Source organism: Syzygium oleosum, unplaced genomic scaffold (genome assembly GCF_021117445.2).
Source record: "Syzygium oleosum isolate NSW1041296 unplaced genomic scaffold, Sole_v2.1 Sole_v2.21, whole genome shotgun sequence".
NCBI lineage: Eukaryota > Viridiplantae > Streptophyta > Magnoliopsida > Myrtales > Myrtaceae > Syzygium > Syzygium oleosum.
Window position 1 is genome coordinate 828,105 of NW_026607505.1, and position 18,391 is coordinate 846,495.

The 18,391-nt window shown below is 40.9% G+C and overlaps 2 protein-coding genes across 3 annotated transcripts; both read left to right on the top strand.

Moving 5' to 3' along the window:
* The first annotated feature begins 1,983 nt into the window (after positions 1 to 1,983).
* On the top strand, positions 1,984 to 8,364 carry LOC115677360 (adagio protein 1-like). The gene is made up of 2 exons (XM_030600515.2): positions 1,984 to 2,445; positions 6,175 to 8,364. Exons 1-2 carry the CDS (start codon positions 2,210 to 2,212, stop codon positions 7,772 to 7,774), a joined length of 1,836 nt encoding a protein of 611 aa, XP_030456375.1. The 5' UTR covers positions 1,984 to 2,209; the 3' UTR covers positions 7,775 to 8,364.
* Positions 8,365 to 9,992: 1,628 nt separating this feature from the next.
* On the top strand, positions 9,993 to 13,276 carry LOC115677483 (uncharacterized). Of its 2 annotated transcripts, XM_030600661.2 has the most exons (4): positions 9,994 to 10,397; positions 10,841 to 10,938; positions 12,452 to 12,519; positions 12,623 to 13,276. In XM_030600661.2, the coding sequence occupies exons 1-3, from the start codon at positions 10,160 to 10,162 to the stop codon at positions 12,503 to 12,505; spliced, it is 390 nt and encodes a 129-aa protein (XP_030456521.1). In that variant the 5' UTR covers positions 9,994 to 10,159; the 3' UTR covers positions 12,506 to 12,519; positions 12,623 to 13,276. The 2 variants fall into 2 exon arrangements, with proteins under 2 accessions (XP_056176700.1, XP_030456521.1); XM_056320725.1 differs by lacking the exon at positions 12,452 to 12,519 and having other exon boundaries at positions 9,993 to 10,397.
* The last annotated feature ends 5,115 nt before the right edge of the window (positions 13,277 to 18,391 follow it).

Below are 18,391 nucleotides of genomic sequence, written 5' to 3' on the forward strand. Positions count from 1 at the left end.
TAATAGATGATGGCTCAGAATGAAACTGAATATAATCTTCCTTGTCGGAGTGGCTTATCCTCTTAAAATGGATTTCCAGCTTTCGGGGGAACTGTCCGTGAACAGCAGCTTGCTAATCGAATGTTATAGAAATTAAATCATGCTATTTGGTAGGTTGTTGTCAAGTGAGAATTGCTCTCTTATAGAATTCCTTCATTTCATGGATTACCTAGAAGTATCTTCTTCATGATGACATTTTTATCCCTAACTCCCATTTTCACTCTGCTTCTCTGCTGCGTCAGGTTTTTTCAACCATCTAGACTCATGTTTGGCTCAATTTTGCTTTCCGTTTTCTTCTCTCTGCTCGTAACAGCTGGCCCTTTTGCCTCAGTGCTGCTTTGGTCTTCTCGTATGGACAGGGCAGAGACAGCAGTATGCTTTTGGCTTTGCAGCAGATGAATTTTTGTGTGAAACTAGGAACTAGAAAGCTGTACGCGTGCTACTTCTCGTGTTGGTATTGTTTGTTTGTACTGGTGGGATCACTTGAAATCTTCTGATTAGGCCTTAGATGACTTTGCTTCTTTGTTAAAGTGATTTCTGCATTATGTTTGATGGCCTCACGCTAAGGCCATTTGCTTTGATATTGAGAATCATACGTCTTTGATTGGAGCGAGTGCTATATTTTGCCTTTTAGAATCTTGACAGAATGACAATGACATTTCTTGACCTGAATAGGAATTGTTTACCTAACTTGACCCCCTTGGGCCTTGGAACCATTTGATGACAACTGATGTTTGACCCTTTGATGGCAAGCCGGCGCAATGCTGCAGCAAGGCCATGTGAATGCAGCCCTCCGCATCCGCAGAAACTGCAATGTCTGAATGTTGTTTTGTCAACCGTGTCATCGCTTCCAATTATGACGATAGGATTTCATTTCCCTAAATGGGTGGTTTCAGATCTAATGCTGTACTATATGTCAATTTTTGTCGAGCATTTGCTCGATTTGCTTTAGGACTAGATTGATTACTGGGATGGCAGTGATTTTCCCCCCGTTGCCGCTGCTTCAGAGGCAAGAACTCTGTTATCTTCGATGCCCGGCTCATGTTTCATTTTCATGGGGTTAATCTTTCTTCACCACCTGGATTTCGACTCGCATCATGCGCGGTTCGTGAGATGAGCATGTCACTTCACGGCTGGGAGATATACCAGACATCACAAACTTGATCGACCAAACCTGATTAGACCACAGGGGAGGATCAAAGGGGGATTGCTCTGACCTTTCTGGATGACTTTCCATTCTTGTTACAGATTGTTTTGAGTAAAGATGATGCTTTTCCCCCCAAAACAAGGAAAACTAGAAAACGTGTGATCGATAAGGCATGGAACTAAAGTTGATACTTCCTAAGACAAGGCAATGGCACCGTAATAAGAAGGCCCCCCCAATTCAGGAATGGCGTTGAGAAACGAAATCCTTTTGTTAGGTAAGCCTGCCTTGTTTATATGCCAATAGGGTTCTGTTATATAAATACTATCAATAACAAATTTTCTCAATGACTTCAGCTGTGAATAACATTTTCTGATAAGCATTCCGTCATCGCAACAGCTCAATAGGTCATGTCGTATCTCGACCGGATTGATCGAGTCACAAAACATCACAGAAGAACAAGCAAATTACACAACTTTGCAAGGAAAAGGTTGGTAACAACTGACCAAAAAGAAGAGAGTAAATTACTGGATTACGTATTCTCAAAGGAAAAATTGAAGAGATTCCATGCGAGAACAAAAATCTGATGCAACAATTCTATCAACTCTTACAAGTACAAAATAAAAAGAAAAGGCAAAAAAGAAGAGGAAAAGCAAAAATATCAGCAGAATTTGGGCCACTCCGGACGACCAGATTTTTCTACCTTCATCCTAGTCGGTCTGCAACACATCTCTTTCTCTCTCTCTCTGCGTCGTCTTCTTAGCCAGACATACTCTCTCTCTCTCTCATCGTTCTCTCTCTCGCTTCCTCTTCTTGACACCCGCGAACCTCAAGAAACCTAAAACCCTCCATTCGCACCGCCTCTCCCTCTTCTTCCTCTGGCTCGTGCGACGCGGGGCAATCTCAATTGGGTCGGCGTCTTTCCCCCTCGCGCGTTCGCTGCCGCTCCTCCGCGGAGTTTCTGTTGATGGGTTGAAGAGAGGGGCGCCAGCGAATCGGAAAAGCTCGGAGCTTTGGGAGGGATACATGGAGTGGGACAGCAGCAGCAATTCGGATTTGAGCGGGGATGAGGAGGAGTCCGGGTTCATGCTCAACGACGGCGGCCCGATTCCGTTCCCCGTCGAGAACTTGATACAGATTGCCTCGCCCTGCGGGTTCGTCGTCACCGACGCCCTTGAGCCCGACCACCCCATCATTTACGTGAACGCCGTCTTCGAGATGGTCACCGGGTATCGCGCTGAGGAGGTCCTCGGTCGCAACTGGTCAGTTCCTAATCTCTCTCTCTCTACCCTTCTGTCTTCTCTGGTTGTTTGCATTTGATTGAGAGATGGGAGAGGTGCATTTTTTGTTGTTGTTTTTGGAGATTAGGTCATTAGCTTTGCTGTTATTTCCATGTGTTCTTGGGATTATGTTGCGGTTAATTGAGCGAGCTGGTTCCGGTAATTTCAATGGACTGATGTGAAATGATGTTGTTTCTAGCCTTTTTATCTTGTTTTTAAAGCTGGAAGGTTTTAGTTATCCCTAATCTGGAATGAAACCGTGGGAGGTTTTATGTGGAGAGAAGTACTGGATGGTGCTTTTTGGATGTGCCTGAGGAGGCTTACTTTTTTGTTCTTATGCTGATCCCTTCCTGAGAAGTCTTGGTGAAGCTTCGGTAACATGCGGCATCAAGTATGATACTTGATTGTCTTTTTACTAATGTCTAGGTGGTCGCTTGCTCCAAAGAAGTTACAGGCATGGACTATTCGATGGAATTTAGTAGTTGTGAACATTCTGATGTTTTGTGGAAACTATAGTCATCTTTTAACTATGGAATCATTTGTTTGTGACTCTTTTGACAGTTTCATTTCTAATTCATTCATCTTTCTTGCAAATCTTGATAACAATGTTGCTATATATCAAAATTGATGGAATACATTCAGATGCATTTTTGTCAAAGACATTGCTGAAGGAGAATTCCATACTGAAATTTTGAGTGGTAGAAATGTAAAGAACAAATAGTATGTGGAAATTTATTTTTAGCCGTTTGCATAACTGATTACGCCTTATCATGAAACATGGCAGATTAGTGCGTGCATTTTATTATACCTATCTACAAGAATCTTTTTCTTGGGGGGGCGAAGGGGGTGGGTGGGTTTTCCAAGTTCCGTCAAACAAGGAGCTGTCTGGTTGATGAGTAATGAAATTCCAATACAAGAGTGACTGAGTGTCGATTGCACCATTCTCAAGATTGAAATTGGCTTGCTTGCTGGAAGGATCTGCATGGATGAAATTTTGAAGGTGGTGAAAAGATGTGGCTTTACATACCATAGATCTTGATTGAATCATTTCCATTCGATATGGCAATCACCCAACGCAATGTGCTGTGGCACCTGCGTGGATGCCTCATTCCAGCATGGTGTGAGAATGAGGTGGGAAATTTTGATATGATGGAGCATGCAGTGGTGATTAGGGAAAAGGGCAGGGCTGGGAGAGGAAACTTTTTAGTCCACCTTTATCCCCTTGCCTCTTGAATGCATGCGTAAGCACTCAAAAGAAGGTTTGACTAGAGGCACAGATTTTTCTAGAAAAAGTTGGTGGGAACATAATTGAGGGAGAAAGAAGTTCAGTGGAGGTGGTTTGACATAGATTCTAGGAAGAGCATGCAACTTTCATAGATACGCAGACAAAATGTGTACTATAAGACCTAGCTGAACATGGTCGGGGGGCCTAAGAAATATTTGTTTAAGGTGGTCGGAGATGAAGTGTAAATGGCAAGTAAATAATTGGTTGCGGTTTGAATGAAACAATCATAGAGGCTTAGGCTCAAGATATGTCACACGGTGGGTTCATGGGGATGCTGAAATACAGAAGCTTACTGAGAGTCATAAATGAGGATAGAATGCTGCATAAGCTCGTGATGAAATGTTAAAAGACAGAAGTCATACCAATGATATGAAATTGAATGTTGGGTGGTCACAATTCAGCGTGTGCATGAAATAAGTAATTATGGTGATGATTAGTCTGTAGATTAAATGGTGGTATCAATTAAACGATCGAAATTTTTTAGGCTCAAGATATTTTACGAAGTTGGTGGGTTAATGGGGATATCATGCATGAGAATGGAGTGGATGCTGAAATACAGAAGTTTACTGAGAGTCATATGTGGGGACAGGATGCTGCATAAGCTCGCGGTGAAATGTTAAAAGACAGAAGTTATGCCAATGATATGAAATTGAATGTTGGGTGGTCATGATTCAGTGTGGGTATGAAATGAGTAGTTACAGTGATGATTAGTCTGTAGATTTTCTGGCTTTGTGTTTGAAAACCAGTCGGTATTGCCTATTTCAACTTTTCTCAGGGACCCACAAATTTCTCCTGTATGGGGTTGCAATTTCCTGGACATATTCTATGTCAAAGGGATTGGGCAACTCTGAGTAGGCACCAGAAATTTCAGAAAAGGGCCTTGAACATGCAAAGAATATGGACTAGGAGGATACTCAACTATGTAGGGTGCAATAGCCAATCCAAGTTGGTGGTATTGGAGTTCGTATTCAACCTATCCTGAATTGTGTTTTTAGCTGTCTGTTGATGTCATTGTTGCCAGCTACAATGTTTGTTGCTTCGACCGAAGTTGTAACGATCTTGGAGAATAGTAACAATGCATAATATGTGATCCAGAGGCATATAGAGAATCATGCAAGAATAATTTTATCGTTGAGTTCCTACATAATCTGGTATTTTGAAGCTTTAGCATATGCATAAACTGTGTTGATAAACTGTTTTAGATGAGAAATTATGAAAGGCATGTATGCCATGTGGTTTTGACTTTCCTGTGTAGTGGCAATTAGTGAAAATATAATTTGTAGGAACGAGAAAGGTCCAGCCCTGTTTAATTGGCACTATTAAATGGATTGCAGAAGACTACTGAATAAACTGCTGTTGTACTGGAAACTGTGTAGTTGGCAAGGTATATAGCTTCGGTGGCTAATTGGCAGGATGCTTGTCATCATTTCTAATGTGAACGCAATTTGAATGCGTCATAATGAGCACGAGGATATGTTACTTAATCATATGATATCTTTATTAGGATTATCTTTGAAATGGCTACTGAAGTGGATCAGTCACTTAATGATAAGAGAAATAAGGGATATGTGACCTTTGTTCTTGGTGATGGCATTGTACGAACTTTTTAAGTTCACGTGTGAGAGGTTGGCGGGTGCAGTGTTGGATATTGTTTCATAAGAAGTTCCTTTACAATATTTTTATGAGGGTAAGTTGGTACATGTCTTGATCAGATGTGTATGAATGTGTTCTAATTAAAGAATATCAGTGTGCTGAACTGCTTCAGGAGCTATGCTTTTGGTGCCTTCTCTAAGTCTACCTACATCTTTTGCTGTGTGATTGATTCATAAAGAATTTTGGATGAAATATTACTTGTCCAGAGTCTAATTGCTAGTTCTGATTTGTTCCGTCTCTGAAAGCACGTGGACTATAATCTAGGTTCTTGCCACACATTGTGGATTAGTGGTCTTAAGTCCTGGATTGTTGCTATTGGGTCGATCTTTTAGGCCAGGATTGTTGAGACAGCAGCATGATTTTGGGAGTTGCTTGTTCATGTTCATGTTCATGTTCATCTTGTGACTGGATAGTTGTTTTCTTTGCAATTTTTTTTTTCCTTCCATGGCCCATATTGCACTTCAACAATCATTTGGTGTTACTATGATAGCTTCAACTGAGTTGAAATCTGTAGCCTCCAGGATGCTGATTAAGTCTTAGAACATTTTATACATGTTTTGTGGTCATTGCGTTATCTTCTTTTGGGTCGTGTGCTCCTGAGTCTCCTCTTGTTGTGTACCACTATTAGGATTTACTGTCTACTATTTTTGTATTATTGCAAATTTAGCAGGTGTGTGTCAGTGCACGTGGTGTTAATAATTATACCATGTTTCTGAGTGAGTTGCTAACTATTGCGGTCTCTTATTATACCTAATTCCATGAAACTTGTGCAGTCGGTTCTTGCAGTGTAGAGGCCCATTTGCCAAGAGAAGGCATCCTTTGGTGGACTCAGCTGTAGTCGCAGAAATAAGGCGATGTCTAGATGAAGGGATTGAGTTCCAAGGGGAGCTTTTGAACTTCCGGAAAGACGGATCTCCATTGCTGAATAGATTGCGGCTAACTCCTATTTATGGAGATGACGAGGCAATTACTCATGTTATTGGGATACAATTCTTCACTGAAGCCAACATTGACCTTGGTCCAATATCTGGGAAGGATTCCGCAAAATCAACTGAACGGTTTCGTACTGGTCTATACTCTCTCCCTATGTTGTCAACGGGGGATCGAAATGTTGCACGTGGGTCGTGTGGGATATTGCAATTGAGTGATGAGGTAATTTCACTTAAGATACTTTCAAGATTGACACCAAGAGATATTGCAGCGGTTGGCTCTGTCTCTAGACGATTCTACGCTCTCACAAAGAATGAAGACCTATGGAGAATGGTCTGCCAGAATACATGGGGAAGTGAAACTACCCGTCTCTTGGAAACTGTGCCTGGTGCAAAGAGACTAGGTTGGGGTCGGCTTGCAAGGGAGCTGACCACCCTCGAAGCTGCAGCTTGGAGGAAGCTTACTGTTGGAGGTGCTGTTGAACCCTCGCGATGCAACTTCAGCGCTTGTGCGGTTGGCAATCGAGTTGTCCTCTTCGGAGGTGAAGGGGTTAACATGCAACCAATGAATGATACTTTTGTATTGGATCTGAACTCTAGCAATCCAGAGTGGCGACATGTCCAAGTCAGCTCTCCTCCGCCAGGTCGTTGGGGTCATACACTTTCCTGCATTAATGGGTCCCACTTGGTTGTATTTGGAGGCTGTGGAAGGCAAGGCTTACTTAATGATGTTTTCCTGCTGGATTTGGATGCAAACCCCCCAACATGGCGGGAGATATCTGGATTGGCTCCTCCTCTTCCGAGATCATGGCACAGTTCTTGCACCCTTGATGGCAGCAAATTGATAGTCTCCGGTGGTTGTGCGGATTCTGGCGTCCTTCTGAGTGATACTTTTCTGCTCGATCTCTCGATGGAGAAACCGGTCTGGAGAGAGATACCGGCTGCATGGACACCACCGTCCCGGTTAGGGCACACTTTGACGGTTTATGGTGGGAGAAAGATACTGATGTTTGGTGGCTTGGCGAAAAGTGGGCCCCTTCGATTTCGTTCTAGTGATGTCTTCACAATGGATCTGAGTGAGGAGGAACCTTGTTGGAGATGTGTAACAGGAAGCGGAATGCCTGGAGCTGGAAATCCGGGTGGCGTACCTCCTCATCCAAGACTTGACCATGTGGCTGTGAGCCTTCCCGGTGGGAGGATTCTCATCTTCGGCGGATCTGTTGCTGGTCTTCACTCTGCCTCACAACTCTTTTTGCTGGATCCCACCGATGAAAAGCCCACATGGAGGATACTAAATGTTCCTGGGAGACCTCCGAGATTTGCTTGGGGTCACAGTACTTGTGTTGTTGGAGGGACGAGAGCCATTGTTCTAGGGGGTCAAACTGGGGAGGAGTGGATGCTCACTGAGCTCCATGAGCTATCGTTGGCAAGTACCCTTATCTGATTGACACGCGCATTAAATCATGGCAACTTCTGCTGCAATGCAAGATCCTGGATCAGTATGACGTACTCTTGATCCAAAGTGGTGTTTCTGTGACTGTATTTCTGAGAAAGTTGTCGCTCTGGTCAGGACTGCATGTTAGGTTATCGGCCCTGTTTTTTCCTGTGTGACGTAGTTCTGGCTTGAGTCAAGGTTTTCAGCCAGTGACTTGGAACAGTATCAGATTTTTGGGAGGCCGGTAGAAGAATCTCCCCCTTGGCATGAATAGTGGATTAATTTTTGTTGGTAGATCAGTAGTACGTGGCCATAGTTTTAATTCACCTTCTGTAATTTGAACTAAAGTAAAAAAAAAAAGAGGAAAAATGCATGCATGTTTATATTGAATAAGATACTCTCCAGTCAAGTGTGGTGGGTTATTGTGTCTTGCTTTGATATTTACTTCTGCTTTGAATAGGTGTGTTTAACTTTGGTAGAGAGAGATTACCTTTCTCCTGGCTTTTGAGCTGGGAATGACCCAATGTTGAATGTATAATCCCTGTTAATTTTGGTTGCTAATGAAGTATTATATCAACATTTATATGTTTTTTAAGGTATTTTAGTTGTGGCATCTTATACACAGCACAGTTATGGGCTAAGTTTGCTTCTGGAGCGACATACTGCATGAGAACAACCATTTGAGATGGTTTGTGAATGAGTAGGGGCAGTCGGTCTTGTTCTAAGACAGATGAAGTAGCCATTGCAGTTTGTGACCTCATTGTACGTATGTCTGCTGAACTTGGAAAGATCACTGAGGTTGCATGAGTGAACTTGTGATATCTGGACTCCTCTGCAGATCCTATATAACTGTTGATTGTTTACCACCAAATTCAGTGCCGTTGAAACTGGTGCTCAATGTTTCTCATTCCCACTCTTTTTTTTTGGAAAATATAGCGGAGGTTAGTGCTTAACCTCAAAACATTGATATAAATCGATATGGAATCTTTGATTACAGGTATTGCATGTCTTTGTCATGGTTCTCCCTTTTAACTATTCTTACCTTAGAAAGAAATTTGACGTCTTTTTCCCCTTTAAATCATTGCTCTTAGAGGGATATTAGGGATTATCGTAGACGGAATAGTTGTAGTTGCAAGGGGCCGAACATGAACAAGTGTAGTAATTGAATCTGTTTTAAGAAAGTTGCTATTTTACTCGTGTAAAACAATTTATTGATGTTTCAACACACAGCTAAGGACGTCGATCAGTTGGTTAAGAGAATGTTACATTGTGGCTTTTTGATTGTAGAACTATTTGAGGGTGGGTCGACTGAGAAAATGATGGACACTTTACATTTATATGCTTCTTACTTGACACAACCTTTTGAATATACGAAGTGATACAACAGATTATCACAAATGGGTAAAGCGATGTAAATTAAGAATGGTCTGATCTTCTAGATAGACATTATTGTATAGCACCCTTTGATGCCGGATACGAGCAAGAAGTTTTGAGATAACTGGTGTTTTTTGAATTGATAATTTGGTATTCCAAAGTAATAGATTGAACGAGTGGATTCAAAATCCGAAAAAAGAGATGCCAAGTATGCTAAGATTAATTTGCAAAATATATATATTAAATGATGAGACAGATTGTTAAAATGTTTATGACCTACCGTTTAAATGACCATTTATAGTCAATCATATCACCTAGTAAACCAATTTTGTAAACTAAACTTGTCTTAGTAAATCTTACATTACTCTCGATAAAAATATGCACCATCACTTAAAATTCAATATATCTAGATTCATTCTTTACTAATTTTGTAGCCTTTACAAGATTTGCCTTTCGGTCGAACTTGAACTAAGTCTTTTAGGAGAAAGTATATATAAGATAACCCCTATCACCATGTAGAGTAGAAGGCAAGCGCAAGACCCGAGAGATTCAAATAAGATTTGGAATCCCCAACTTGGGCATTGGTCAAGAAACTCTTTGTTAGATCAAAATCTTGGAATGGTTTGGAAATGGAACAGATAACAGATGTGTGTCAATTAACAACTCCAGATCCATGCTATCCAGCAGAACAAAATAAAAACCCAAAACCAGAACAAGAAAGGCCCATATCTTTCAAAAGTAAGCCTCCTATTGACTGAATTTATTCCTGTGTTCCCATCTGCTGAAGTAGAAAGAGCAAAAGAAAAAAAAAACAGGACTTTACATAAATCAAACAAAGACAAAGATCTGATCTGACCACTTGGGTTGCGTGCTCTCTCTCTCTCTCTCTCTCTCTCAGAAACACTTTCTCGGCCGCTCTTTCTAAGTACCCTCATTCTGCTTTACTCTTCTCTTCCACTCTCACTGTCTCTCTTCCAAGCTCGCCGCCTCTCTCTCTCTCTCTTCGCTGGCTGTCCAACCATGGCTATCAACAAAGAATCTGTGCCTCCGCCGGTGATCGGCAAGATTGGACCCTACACGGTGTTCATGACCCCACCATCCACTCCCAAGCCAGCCGAGCCCCCAACTCCCGTTTTCGAACCGCCGAAGAAGGCGGTGCCTCCGCCGGTCCAGCCGCCGCCGCAGCAATTCGAGAAGCCTCCGCAAAATGGGTCCTTTCTGGGGTTCTTCAAGAATGCTGTCAACAGAGTGCAAGATGGTATGGTTGCCCTATAGTCACTTGTGATGATCGTGTTTAGTGTTGTTTGAATTTGGAAGAATGAGAGCCTCTTGTTTGGTTGGTGTGAAAATGGAGCCAATTCAGGGGAAAACTGCGAAAGTTTAAGACTTTAGCTTTGGTGATCTAGTGGTTGATGGCTTGGTTCTTTAAGTTTTGGTTCTAAAGATGGAATTTTTCGAGCGTTGAGTGAATTTCCTTCTAGACTGTATATAGGATCTTTATGATATCTGAGAAGCTTTAACATTTCTTGTTTTGGTTCCTTAAAGTTGGGATTGGGATTGAGGAACATAAAGCTGAGAATTTCTGAGTTTTCCGGCTTGATGAATGAAACCTGGCATGGTGTGATAGAGAAAGCTATTATTTTTGCTTGATTTACTTTCACTTCGAGAAATTTTTGAAGATACCTTGGGTTATTTTTGTAGCTCACTCAAGCTTGGATGACCATGTGGCGCGTTGGTTTGGTTTGAACCAATCGAAGTATCAGTGGGCATTGGACGATTACTATGAAAACAAAGGATTGGTAAGATTCGAGTACTTTTCTGGTGTTTCCTTCTGGACAGGACCCTGCTTGGTGATGCTGGCTTCTGTTTTCTTGTTGAAATTTTATTATTTGAATAATGCATGTTATGAACAATGGTTGACTAGAGTCACTTATGCTTAAAGTTGCTTGGTTTCTATGATGTGCTGCGTACCCCTATTTTATATACTGTTGGCACGTCAACCTCAGCTTTAAATACTGCAATCCACATTCCTAGAAAATGAGAAGCCGCTGAAATGCTACTTTTAGTAATTGAGTGCTCTCAAGATTTTCTCCTATACTTTAAGGTGCTCAACCCTAAATAATGGATCCATTTTTGTATTGAATGAAATTAGATGTCTCAATTTCAGTTCATTGTTGCATGCTTTACATTGTTTCCTTTGGTATATTGTCCAAAATATTAAAATTGCCATGTCATGAGCTATTTTAGTGTTCTAGCAATGCGTATTCACATCCTAACATACATTTAACTAAATGCATATTGTACGGTATGTGGGAGAATACTTGCTATAGGCATAACAGAGTGGTAAACCAAGACATGAGCTATGGGATTCTGCTGATGTACCTTATCCTGCATGGAGCTACAAAATTTATGGTTCCACTCATATTCATCATACCATTCTATATAATGTAACCATGGAAGGACAGGTAGCTCAGAGCTCATAAAAGTAGGGTTGTAAAACACTGCAATATTTCCAAAAATTGCCTTCCTTTTTTTTTTTTTTCAGTATTATAGACATGTTTTGCTTGGTGCTTCTGCCGAACTAGATCTAGATTGAGTAGATCCCTTATTTGTGAATGATTATTGTCCCCAGTAAAGATGATGACTCCCTATTTGTACTGCCAGCCGGCATCTTACTCTAATTTGTTGCTTAGTTGACATAGCTTTCTGCCTTTAAGCAACATAACTAGGCTTGTATTATCTTGAAATGCCATATATATTTACGATAAGAACATCATTAAATGGAAAATACCATGTATGAAATACCCTTTTTCTTTTCCTTTGGGTGTTTTGGGGGAGTTGGGGTGGGTGGGGAAAACCTATCTTAAATAGCCAATCAATTGATTCAAAATGTTAGGTTTGAGATTGTGATTGCTCTGGCTTTTTCCATTTTCTTAGCATTAGGTCCGGGAATTCGACTTTGTATACAATGTACTGCTAAACTGCAACACCGGGAGGTTCTCTTGTTGCATCAATATAGACAACATGACATCGATAACACAAACCTGTTAAGATGATCACCTCCCTAGAACTTGTTGTCAAGATCTTGCTTTCAGAAGTCTTAATATCAGTCTAAGTCTGACATAACTCACCACAACTGAATTAAATTTGAAAATTTTGTAAAAAAGTCATGCTTGGCATTGCGCAATGTAAACTGCCTCTATTTTCTTTTTACAGAACCACTTTCTTTGCATTACTGCATATATTGGATATACCCAAGCTTCTACTTGGTTTGCAAAATTGATGGTTTGAACTTCATTATGCTGTCTGCAGGAAAAGGAATGTATCAAAACTAAAGAAATTTCAAGCAAGCAACAGAATGTGTAACTTACTCAAAGAGGGCAAGATCATTTAGCTTTTCCTCTTGCTTGAATTGCTTATAACATCATAGTTTAGCTCTTGGTTTTGCGTGAAAGCCCCTATGACTTCTCTGTTCTCATGCAGAAACCATGCCGAGTTTAGCAGTGCTTGAACTCTTATTAAGAACTTGTTGCTGATTCAGAGTTATAGGATCTTGGGACCTTCGTTCAGGCAAGGCACCACTCTACTCCTTACTTCCACAATCTTCTAGTTGTGATATAGGTTGAGGTCCTGTCATATCATCTGAAGGCGACTTTTCCCATCAAGATATATCTATGGTAGTCGAATCTAGTTCTGTTCAAATCCTGAAGAGATCGGAATATGTGGACTATTGTTAGTAATTTCTGGTGTTTTATGTTTAAGAATGTGAAAAGTTGGAAAGTTCACACTGATATCCCCAAGAAGTTCATAGTTCTGAATTCTTCGTGTGCTGCTCAGTAGGAACATCTGCAGGACTATTTCTCCTGCATAGTCCCTCTGTTTCGCCTGCTATTACGATAAAATATTCCTGCTCGTGGACTTACAAAGTGAATTCTACTTTTGGGCCTGTTGTTTTTAGTAGTGATTGTGAGTCTCTATTCACACGGACATTTATTCGACTGATTTACTAGAAGAAGTCGCTTATAGATGTTACAGGTTGGAAGTATAATGTCCAGAGTGGTTTGAGTGTTTTTGTTCCATGTTTATCTTTTGTTGGAGCTAGAACTCAATTATTCTCAAATTCTACTTAGTTTGCAGTATTGATGGGTTGTCAAGTCTTTGTGCATCGATACCTCGCCGATGCCTTCTCGTCCTAGTTGCCGGTAGCTATAGAAACTGAAAAAAGAATTGAGATGAATGGTATGAGCAAGTCACCCATCAATGAATTAGTACAAATCCCTTCTAAGGTACCAGATCAAGTATCCACCATGTATATTATAAAAGGTACTAGAAATACATTTATCCAAATTCATTAGATAGTATTTGTATAATATAAAAAATGAGTTATATGATTTCAACAAAGCTTTGCACATATTCATACCATTAACCATATCAAAGTAAACACCAGTGGTCCAGTCCATTGACTAAGGCCACGCTTGACACCCCATGACTTATATCATGCCAAGATTTTCGCTTGGCGTAAGGCTCTACTTATATCAGCCGGTGGTTTGGCCCAATAGAATGTCTTGAAAATAATTTGCATACTTGCAATCCCTCAATGTTTCTATGGTCATTCGTGCTATGATGGTGATGGTCATAAAACAATCAACTCATCTTGCAATCACGAACGAATTCAAAATTTGCTTCGTAAATTAAGTTCAAACACCAATGCATTTGACCTCTCGCTATTCATTCCATCAAACAAGAGTTCTTTGCCGTTTTAAATCACAAAAAAGGTTGTAAATATCCGATCCATCTTTAGGAAGCAAATATATTCTAAACAACACTTTTCCTTTTTAATATACATCATGTCATGTGATGCCTGTTTCATATCTTATAATACATCTATCTCTTATAATTTTTCAAAACATGAGTTTCTAATTCATAAAAAAGATAAGTCCACTCACCCAAAAATGTGAAACCAAACAACAAAAGCTACCTCGAGCGGAACTCAAAATCCTATTCTTGAAGTGGGAAACGGATATGAAAGTCAAGTAGATAACTATTTTAACTAAGACTCAACCAAACTAAGCTTATTTGATAACAAAAGGACTCTGACGTGCCAATAAAAGCTTGCCTAAAGCAAAACAACTACTGTTGTCCGCTGTACAACGGTAGCTCACGTGCCGAATTTAAAACGGTTTATTTGAACTCTACCAACATATATTCTAGGTGGGTCTGGGGTCATTGGAAAGCTAACCTGACTTACTTAAAAGTCGAACTTTGCCCCTAACCCAAAAGATGGCAGCGGAGACTAGGGGTGTGCAACCGGACCGGATTTACCCGGAAACCGGATCGACCCACTCGAAAAATAGGTCCAGGAACCGGTTCCCGTTTGAACCGGTTCGGGAACCGGTTCTATTTTTTGGGAATCGGTTAGAACCGGTCCGGTTTCCGGTTCCAATTCCAAGTGAAAATCCACCCGGACCGGTTTTAGAACTGATTTTATATGGAGGTCCACTTGCAATTTTACATGGCAAGAATTCAAAGCATTCTATCATAAAGGATGAAGAATGTGATCATTATTTGCGGATAGTCTAACTCAAGGGCTTATAAATATTATAGGGATCAATTTCTTCTTTCTTAAATTTTTGTTCTGTAACAAAGAAACTACATATCCAACTGGAATTTATGCTATTTTATCACATTTATTAAATTATTGGGATTAAGATAATATGCTTTTGTATGAATACTTAAGATTATTTGCATAGTCAAACTTATAACCTTTGATTTGAGTTATAAGTTTTCCTATTTGCTACCCAGAAAAAATGAAACCAAAAAAAGGAACCAAAAAAAAGGGGTTCTCGGGTAGATCCTGTAACTGGACCGAAAAAACAGGGTAGGTTTCAAAACAGAATCCAGGGCAAACATGGTAGATTTCAGGTTCCAAAAACTAGGAATCGGTTATAACAGAGTTGATTTCAGGTTTCAGGTCTGGAACCGACCCACCTTAGAACCAATCACCCCTAGCGGAGACTAGTGGAAACCGGCGCCATACACAGTGGTTCAAATATGGTTTCGTTAGTGCTTGACAAACTTTAAAATTTCAGCTCAACAAAACTGTAACCCCAAATCATACGGTTCCACAACATCCTAAAATATCTTCCTGACAAAATTTCACAGCTCAACGACCTCTAAAGTCAATCCAACAACTCGAAATTCAACACGATCCGAAATTATGGCTTTGCGAAGGAATTTTCTTTGATTAAAGGAATCAAGGCTTGAAATTCTTACTTATGTCTGGGGTTTGCGTGGACGAAATCTCGCGTTTCTCTCTCACGGTTCCCTCTCTCCTCTGTTTTTCTTTTGCTGACCCTCCTCTCTTTCTTATTTCTTCTCTTTTATTTTCCTTTGAGGAACCAGCTGCAGAAGTAACAAAAGATGGGTCGTCTAGAATGGCGAGCTTCAAATCGAGGCTTAAGCCCTGGAAGATAAATGGCCTTTCAACAAGCGGATTGACTCTTGATCCTTGATGAATTTTAGGGCTAAACAAGTTTGGTCCCAGTATTAACTATATTCCGAGCTGCGAAAAAAGATTGTTTGACAAACGATGTCGGTTCGAGGACGTTGCATTCACTTTTCTGGGAAGACTTTGTTCGACTGGTCGTGTTTGTAATGAAATAGCCTTGTTCCAAATGGCCAGCCAAGTTGGTTTAATCGCGAGGGCGATTGAGCTCAAGAAGCAAATTCCCTTTCGGCTTTATTCGCGCATCTTTCTGTATTCAGCTATAACAAGATCGACAAACAGATTCGATACGAGCATCTACCACTTTCTAAATCACCTGAGAAAACTTTGTAACCGGAAGGCCTTCCTTAATTCTAAATGAGCAGGTGCTATTTTGCATAATTTGAATAGCATCTTTGGCTACAAAGAAAGAAATCTCAGACGGGATCTGCAACATTGTGTGGCCAAGCATTCCACCAACCAAATGATCAAAACGACAATCAATTTCCAGACCGAGACCAAGCTATGTGGCACGAGAATCATGCAAAACGAACGGAGTGGGACTTTTAGAAGAAAGGTGGGTCTCACCTCACGTAAGGCCTTTTCAAGGTCTAATCCAACGGCTGTAAGTCACTGTAGACACATATCGCGGGTTGAATTTCCCTCTTTAGGCCATGGTCCAAAGTACGCGCCCAAATGTGAAATTTGGCAACAATGACAACGTGCAGGTTTTCATGAGGAAAAGTGTAAAAAAAAAGTCATAAATCTTTGGCATTAGTGTTAATTTAGTCCTAAACCTTTTTTTGGTGCTGATTCAGTCCTAAACCTTTGGCATTGGTGCCAATTTAGTTCTAAACCTTTTTTTGGTGCCAATTCAATCATAAACCTTTTGCATTAGTACCAATTCAGTCCTAAACCTTTTTTCTTTGTGCCAATTTAGTCCTTTCGGCTAATTTTGGTCGAATTTTACTGATGTGAACGCTGGCCGTTCACCGGCGCCGACATAGATAAATTTTAATAATATTTTAATACATTTTTGAATTATTATTATTATTATTTTTCCCCTCCTCTCCCTCCTTCCTCAAGCCGGTCGACCTCGCCAGATCCGGCGAGGTCGAGCCTCACCCAGCCGCAGGCGAGGGCCTTCGACCTTGCGGCCTCCGGCGAGGGCTCGAGCCTCGCCCCGGCCGGGCGAGGCGAGGCCTCGACCTTGCGGAGGTCACGAGGCTCGAGCCTCCGGCCGGGCGAGGCGGCTCGAGCCTCACGATCGGTGGCCCGGGCGAAGGGCCCAGCCTCAGCCATCGGGCGAGGGCGAGCCTCGCCGGCCTCTGGCCGGTCGCCAGTTCAGCGACCGACTGAAGGAAGGAGGGAGGGGAGGAAAAGAAAAAGAAAAAGAATAAATAAAGTTTCAAAAAATATAAAAATATTATTAAAAGTTGCTTATGTCAGTGCCAGTGGCCGGTTGATGTCCATGTCAGCAAAATCCAGCCAAAATTAACCGGAAGGACTGAATTGGCACAAAAACAAAAGGTTTAAGACTGAATTGGCACAAAAAAAAGGTTTAGGACTAAATTGGTACAAATGCAAAAGATTTAGGACTTTTTTGACACTTTTCCCGGTTTTCAAGTATCCTTTTGACCAAAAAAACACAAGACTTGTAGTGCTTGTGAGCTACTGTGTTTGGTTCTCAGGCCGATTGGGACCACTCATTCCTAATAACTTGACAATTGAGAAAGGGAATCATAAAAGTTACCCTACCAGTGCAATGAAGCATTGTTCTCCACAACAAGAGAAAATATTTAGTACTTTCAAAACGCCACAGAATTGAATTGAGCCTACCACGTTCTCATGTTACAATCTTTTCTCTTATTTCGCACTACTTCGATTAAAGTGGCTTCTTCGTATTCTTTAGTGCATAATTGGAAAAATTACCAAAAAAGTCCAAAACCCATCAGACGGATTCCAGTTCAGTCTCATACTTTTCAATTTGGCCAATTTAGTCCTGAACCTTTTGATAATTTGTTCATGTAGTCCTTTCGGTCAATTTTATTCGAAAATCGCTAACACGGACTCCGGCTATATTATTTGACACGATCAGAACTGACGTGGAATTTTTCAATTTTTAAAAATTTTCTTGTGCTTTTTTTTTTTTTCCATTATGGCCAACAAGGGGTTAGGGCCTTAGCAATGGCCGGTCACTGGACGAGGGCTTTCAAGCCCTTGATAGCCGCTGGCAAAGGTCGTGGCCCTCGCTGGCTGCGAGCGAGGGCTGTGACCTTCGCCAACTGTCGTCTGCCATAGTGGAAAAAAATGAAAAAAATTGTTAATATCAGTGCTGGCCGTCGTTGGCTATGCCACGTAAGATGGAAAGCATTTACGTCAGTGATTTCCGATCAAAATTGATTGGAAGGACTACATTGATAGATTGTCAAAATATTTAGGACTAAATTTATCAAATTGAAATGTTTAGAACTGAATTGATCTCCGTACAATATATTTATGATTTTTTTGGTAATTAAACCGCATAAAGACTTCCAATTCTAAATCGATAGATTAATTACAATCCACTTATAATTACTTATACCAATCCAATCGAGTATCGCGAGAACACTTGCTAGCGGGCACCTGAAAATCAGTTGAAGTACGGTATGGAAGATTTGAGACATGATCAGTGAGGCGCTTCCTAGTCCGCAGAATTTGTTGCAATGACATGTGAATGGGGGAATGATGCAGGTGAAAGGTATGTCTGCGTACGCGCGTGTTTGGCC

Excerpts from the sequence above, each read along its gene's own strand:
- LOC115677360 (XM_030600515.2), top strand. The coding sequence starts at position 2,210 with ATGGAGTGGGACAGCAGCAGCAATTCGGATTTGAGCGGGGATGAGGAG. Across the intron at positions 2,446-6,174 it reads GAGGTCCTCGGTCGCAACTG|TCGGTTCTTGCAGTGTAGAG; the intron begins GTCAGTTCCTAA and ends AAACTTGTGCAG.
- LOC115677483 (XM_030600661.2), top strand. The coding sequence starts at position 10,160 with ATGGCTATCAACAAAGAATCTGTGCCTCCGCCGGTGATCGGCAAGATT. Across the intron at positions 10,398-10,840 it reads TGTCAACAGAGTGCAAGATG|CTCACTCAAGCTTGGATGAC; the intron begins GTATGGTTGCCC and ends TTATTTTTGTAG. Across the intron at positions 10,939-12,451 it reads ACTATGAAAACAAAGGATTG|GAAAAGGAATGTATCAAAAC; the intron begins GTAAGATTCGAG and ends TGCTGTCTGCAG.